The sequence below is a fragment of the Chlamydotis macqueenii genome, chromosome 2 (genome assembly GCF_036417535.1).
Source record: "Chlamydotis macqueenii isolate bChlMac1 chromosome 2, bChlMac1.mat, whole genome shotgun sequence".
Lineage (NCBI taxonomy): Eukaryota > Metazoa > Chordata > Aves > Otidiformes > Otididae > Chlamydotis > Chlamydotis macqueenii.
In genome coordinates this window covers 142,269,222-142,275,452 of record NC_141557.1, presented here as the reverse complement: position 1 = coordinate 142,275,452, position 6,231 = coordinate 142,269,222, and the positions used below count along the sequence as shown (strand labels likewise).

The 6,231-nt window shown below is 54.2% G+C and overlaps 1 protein-coding gene across 2 annotated transcripts; it reads left to right on the top strand.

The window, feature by feature from the left end:
- The first annotated feature begins 347 nt into the window (after positions 1-347).
- On the top strand, positions 348-5,886 carry KLF10 (KLF transcription factor 10). Of its 2 annotated transcripts, none has more exons than XM_086741118.1 (4): positions 348-502; positions 2,257-2,496; positions 2,598-3,492; positions 4,384-5,886. In XM_086741118.1, the coding sequence occupies exons 1-4, from the start codon at positions 410-412 to the stop codon at positions 4,641-4,643; spliced, it is 1,488 nt and encodes a 495-aa protein (XP_086597244.1). In that variant the 5' UTR covers positions 348-409; the 3' UTR covers positions 4,644-5,886. The 2 variants fall into 2 exon arrangements, with proteins under 2 accessions (XP_086597244.1, XP_086597245.1); XM_086741119.1 differs by lacking the exon at positions 348-502 and adding an exon at positions 1,646-1,709.
- Positions 5,887-6,231: the final 345 nt, after the last annotated feature.

The following is a 6,231-nucleotide window of genomic DNA, read 5'->3' as shown; positions in this document are numbered from 1 at the left end:
AAGGGGCGCAGAAGGGGCCCAGAGGCGGCCGGGCCGCCCCCAGCTTTCCCTCAGCTCGGCGGGGAGGCTGCTCCCCCCTCCCCCTCCCCTGCTGCCGCCGCGTGACCTCATGCGCGAGGAAGCGCCGGGCCGCCCCCGCCCGAACGCGGTGGGGGGGGGGGGGGGGGGGGAAGAGGGGGGGGTAGCACTGACTCAGCCGGCGGCAGGGACTCACCGCGCGCACGCCGCGCCGACACGCTGGCCACGCCGCGGGGCAGCCGCCGATCACGCGCGGGTGCCGGGCGCTCATTGGCGGCCGCCTCACACACCTTTGCCGATGATTGGCGGCGGGCGGGCGGGAGCCCCGCCTCTCCCCACCCACACCCACCTCCCCTCCTCCGCGCGCGGGGCCGGGGGAGCCGCCACCTGAATGGGGAGCGGCGAACAAAAAGAGGAAAATCAAGACAGCGGGCGGAGAGTGGCGGCGGCGCGGGCTCCGGTCAGTCCCAGCTCTCCGCCACCGGTGAGTGACCGGGCTCGCCCGGCGGGGAGGACAATCGGGGCGCCGTGTGGGGCTGGTGGGGAGGGAGTCCCCGGGGATGGCGCGACCGGGGGATCCCGAGGGGGAGGTGCGGGGGCGGCCGGCGGCACGGGGATCCGCGGGCAGCGGCACGGGCAGGAGATCGGGCTGAGGCAGCAGCTGGAGGGGGGGACCCGCGGCGGGAAACTGACTGTTGCTGGTGTGGGGACAGAGCCGGGGAGCCCTCGCGGCGGGGAGGGAGAGGAGCTGCCGGGAACCTGCCGGCACCGCCGGGCCGCCGACGTGCAGTCCGTCTGCCTGCGTGCCCGGGCACGTCCAGCTAGAAGGAGCGGCGGGCTCGGCGGCTGCCTGTGCCAGGCGGCGGCAGCTGGGGAGGAGGAGGAGGGAGCTGGGGGGATCCCGGCGCGGCGGGGTCAGGCGGGGCGATGCCGAGCCCACCGCCAGGAGGGGGCGGGCGGTGCGGGGGAGACCCAGCCGCAGCCCCCCCCCTCAACCCCCACCCGCCCCCACGGCCGTGGGCTCGCTTCCCGCGGGGACGCCGCTCCGCTCGCCTTCCTTCCCCCGCGGCGGGAGGCGCCGGGTGCGGCGGTGGCGGGCTCCCTTCCTGCCAGCTGCCGCCTGGCTGAGGGCGGGGCGGGGCGGGAGGGAGAACGGGGCGAAACTGGGTGAAAGGTCGGCGCGCGGCGGCGCCCGCGTTGCTGAGCAGGCGCTGATCACGCTTTGTTCACATGCCCCCGCCCCGGGCCTCGCCTCGATCATCACCGGCCAATGGGCGCCGGCGCGGCGCGGCGCGGGGAGCCAATAGGGAGCTGGGGGCCGGGAGCGCCGGCGGGGTGCGCTAAGGTGAGGGTGGCGCGCGCCCAACGGCCGGGGGCAGGGACCGCGCCTGCGCCCCGCCCCCCTCGTCCCGCGGCGGCGGGGCCGACAGTGGCGGCCGGGGCGGCTCCCCCGCCCCCGCCCCCGGCGCCGGAGGGGTGGGGGGGCCGGGTCTCCTCAAAGAGATGAGTCTCACCCGTGACTCCGGCTGCCTGGGGACGCGGCTTCGCCACCCACGCCATCTCAGCGGGGCGGGGGAAATTCGCCGGCAGCGGCGGGCACCATCCCTCAGAAACCGAAAGCCGTTTTGGGGATAATGGTGGAACACGCGGGTCGGGAGGTTTCTGCGTGGAGTGGTTCCGCGTGGTGATCGGTCAGAGAGTGACTGTACATGTATATATATATATTTCAGTTCTCCAAGCTGGTGATTTTCCTTGATGTATGTCTATGTGAGAGAGACCTTTTGAGTATTTTGTGGAACGTTTTTGGTAGCTAATACCTTTTGAAGAAAATGCACATTAGTCCCAATATGGTCTATTCTCATGTGTCAATGTAAGCGCAATACTGAGCGCTCTGTTTAAAGCCAGAATGGGTTGGGAAGGAAGCTTTGGGGGTTTTGTGAAGATTTTTGTTAAGCTTTCAGACACACCACTTGCAATATGGAATAACTTAAACTGTTGCCGAAGGTTTGGAGGGAGTTCTTTTGTCTCAAGAAAATATATAATTTTCACCAGATGGCTACATTTCCCCACTAATAACTTCCTAAAAGCGTTACATAAATAAGATAGGAAAATACAGGCATTACCTCTACATGACAAAGCATATTTGTCTTGTTTTGTTTGGTTTTTATGATACCTTCTTATAAGCATTCAGACTTAGGTGAGGTTTAAAGTTTCGTTTTTTTCCTCTAACTGAAACAGGAGGAAGAAATGGAGATGATGACCGAGAAACAGAGAGATATTAGGTATTTCTGGAACAATACTCCTGAAAAAAGTGATTATGAGGCTGTAGAAGCCCTTATTTCTATGAGTTGCAACTGGAAATCAGACTTCAAAAAACATGCAGAAATGAGACCTATAACTCCAGCGTCTGATATGTCAGAAGAGAGTGACGAGACTTTGCTTCCTGGATCAGCAGACTTTAACACGATACCAGCATTTGTAAGTTTTTGAATTTGTTCATATGTGTGCTTGTTTTTAACAGTTAGTGTGGGAATGTGTTGGTGACGTGCCCCCCCTTACTGTGTCTCTCTCCCATGCAGTGCCTGACCCCCCCGTACAGCCCTTCCGACTTCGAGATGTCGCAGGTGGTCCATCCAGGGGCACCCGCTGCGGTGCTCAGCAAGTCACTGGCCGAGGCAGCCAAGCCTCCTCTGGCCGCACCTCGGAGAGAGGTGGAGAGGCCTCCAGCAACTGGGCCTCTGAAGGCTCAAGCGACGAGCGTTATCCGCCACACGGCTGATGCCCAGCTTTGTAATCGCAAAACCTGCCCAGTGAGAACAGCCAGTGTGCTGAAATACCAGGACAGTGTTTCGAGGGAAGCAAACAGTAAACAAAACACCGAAGCAGAACATTCGGTGTGTTCTGCCATGGTGCCAAGCAGAGCCAGTGACAAGACCGGTGAACTGCCGGTGGCAGAAGGAAAAACCACAGAACCAGCTGTCAACCCGGGGCTCCTGACAAAGCCCCCACTCAGCAGGCATCAGCCTGTCCCTGGGTCGGTGCAGCAGCCAGTAGGGGTGCCACCGCCCTGCCCCGCCCAAGGCAGCGGAGCCCCCCCTGTGCCAGTGATTTGCCAGATGGTCCCGCTGCCCCCAAACAACAACGTTGTGACGGCCGTAGTGCCCAACACCACGCCAAGCCAGCCACCGGCTCTCTGTCAGCCCATGGTCTTCATGGGCACCCAGGTTCCCAAAGGTGCTGTTATGTTTGTTGTGCCCCAGCCGGTTGTGCAGAGCACAAAGGCTCCCATTATTAGTCCCAACGGCACGAGGCTTTCTCCCATTGCTCCCGCTCCTGGCTTCGTGCCTTCTGCAGCAAAAACCACTCCTCCAGTTGATTCTTCAAGAATAAGAAGTCACATTTGCAGCTACCCAGGATGTGGGAAAACATACTTCAAGAGCTCCCATTTGAAGGCTCACGTCAGAACACACACAGGTTGGTTGCTGTGGCTGGATGTTAAAAATTAATGTTGAAAGTTGCAGCTATATGCAGAACTTGTCAAGGTTCTAGCCATTACCGGATTTATTCATGGAACAAATTGTGGGGCAGCAATGAAATACTTTTTTTGCCAGCGTGCATTCTAATGCTGCCTAATCTCTGACAGGAAATCTCCCAGAGGGGAAGTTGACTCAGCAGTTTGTTTGTGCTGGACTTGCTTCATGTCAGAAGACATGCTGTAATGCTTCTTACGAGGGTGGAAGCAAGGCCTTGCCCAGTGTAGGTTATCCTTTTCCAGAGTTAAAGACGCTTTATTGGGCTTCTCCGCAGGAATGCCTTTGTCAGAAGTGGGTAAAACTTAGAGATTCTTTTATGAAAGAATATAAGGATCCACTCCAAGCTATTCTTACCATAGTTGTTTTAGAGTAACTTCTCCACGCCTCAGCTCTTAATTGCTGTGGCAAAAAGAGTCACGGGTATTTTCACATGGGCACTGTTACATAAAACGTTACTACAGGTTGTGTTTCAGAGGGTGGTTCTGGGCATGCCGCATCGTCAGCATCTGCTGATCCTGTGGAGCTGAGAGTTGAAATCAGTTGTCTTGAGACATAAAGAGCATCTCAAACTATTTGGGTTCCAGCGGATTGTTAACCGTTTATACAACTTAGCCTTGAGGATAGTGACCCTGCATGTTTAATTTTGGTGTGCAAACATTTTTTTCATATTTCATATATATATATAATTAATATTTATGTAGATTTTTGGCCCAACTATCATAATAGTAACTTTTCTTAAAAGAAGTCAAATCCTGCTAATCAAGGCAATAGTGTTTGTTGCTCAGTTAGTACTCACTTTTTTTTTTTTTCTTTGTCATTTTTTTTCTTTTAGGAGAAAAGCCATTTAGTTGTAGTTGGAAAGGCTGTGAGAGAAGGTTTGCTCGGTCTGATGAACTGTCTCGCCATCGCAGAACGCATACTGGGGAGAAGAAGTTCGCCTGCCCAATGTGTGAGCGGAGGTTCATGAGGAGCGACCACTTAACGAAGCATGCGCGTCGCCACTTGTCAGCTAAGAAATTACCAAACTGGCAAATGGAAGTGAGCAAGTTAAATGATACTGCCGTGCCACCAACGTCTGCACCCACGCAGTGAGAGGACTTAGGCTGAAGGTGGTGGAATTAACTGTTGTTGCTGGGATATGCCAGCTTAAAAAAGGCTTTTGCTCCCGGTCAGCGGTTCTCCCGCGCCGGCTGCTGATGGCAGTGCAGCAGAGAGGCAAAGGCAGTCTGTGCTCGGTCACCAAAAATGTTGCCGGGAGAACTAGCGTCTGACTGGAATAGCGGGTGTCTTTTGCACTGGTAGAGAGAGAGAAAGAGAGAAAGGGAAGGTTCTAGACCACAGCTGCACACATCGTGCCAGTTTGGAATTTTGCAAATTATTCCTATATGCTCTAGATCAGTCACATGTAAGTGTTACTGAAGGTTTGCTGCTGATGCTTGAGACCAACTCCGATTTTAACTTTCAGTTTTCAGTCTTCAGTACAACACTGACTAGGAAGACAGCAATGTACGGGTGCAGGTTTGAAAGCCCAGAGCGCACCTGCTGCGTAAGATAATCTAAATCGGTTTTCCGACTTCTGCCACCTTTTCTTAGTAGGAATCTTCCTCCTATCCATTCAGCAATGATTTGGTGCCAGACTCCTGGAGATTTTAGACCTTTCCCCCTGCACGGGGTGTTTAACACACTCAGCTTTAAGCTGCCATACAGAGGGGCTCGGAATGGGCATTTAGGGGCACCGCGTGGGCAGCTGGAGGGTAGGAATGTTTCTGAATCCCCGTTAGCTTTGTAATATTTTCCCAGCTTCTTTGGCAAGCTTTGTGATTATTACAAGTGGTTTTACCTGGGCATCGTATGATGCTTCTGCTTTTGTGTTGCTTACGGTTTCTTTTATACCTTCTCGCAGTTCTGTGTCGCTGCGTTTTTCATGAACTGCTACAGTGCACTTTTAAGAGAAACATTATAACTGCAAACTACTCGGGTTGATTAAGGAGGAAAACCAGGAATCTTAGGCTTCTTGATGGTGTTATTCTTTGACAGATGGTTTATACTAAAAATGAAACAGATATATTATGTATTGTATTAAATTAGAAAGTTGTGATTTGAAAAGTAAAATGAGGCAGTAAAGACTAGAATTTTAACTGTAGCTTTTGTGATAAATAATGCATCAACTTTCACTATTTCTATTTTATTGTATTATGTTGAGGACACGTATCAGAAAGTGAACAGTTTGAATATAGTGTATTAGATACGCTTTTTGTGACTACTTTAAAGATTTGCACATTTCTTACGTTGTACTTTATACTTTGTTTACAATAAAACAATTTTCTTTAATATAGACGTAAGTGCTTTTGTGGGCCATTACAACACTGGTGAAAAATATTTCCTTTTTCTTGGTGATGGAATGACGCTGTCTCCCCCAGATGGAACCCAGGCCCTGTTCCCGCTGACCAGGCTGCCACCTCGGGATCCAGATCCCCCAGCAGCATTGCCCAGGGCCAGCTGAACGCAGCGCTGGTGCGGAGGTGTCGGTTTGACCCGCTCAGGGCAGGGGGTGGGCTGCATGGTTCCTCTGCTTCTGCCCCCGTGTGATGAACAGCCACTCCGTGCTGTTCTGTGGGGGCTCTTCTGCCTCCTGCCCTGCCCTGCCTGCAGGGATCCCCAGATTTCACAACTGCGTGGC

Excerpts from the sequence above, each read along its gene's own strand:
- KLF10 (XM_086741118.1), top strand. The coding sequence starts at position 410 with ATGGGGAGCGGCGAACAAAAAGAGGAAAATCAAGACAGCGGGCGGAGA. Across the intron at positions 503-2,256 it reads GTCCCAGCTCTCCGCCACCG|GAGGAAGAAATGGAGATGAT; the intron begins GTGAGTGACCGG and ends TAACTGAAACAG. Across the intron at positions 3,493-4,383 it reads TCACGTCAGAACACACACAG|GAGAAAAGCCATTTAGTTGT; the intron begins GTTGGTTGCTGT and ends TTTTTCTTTTAG.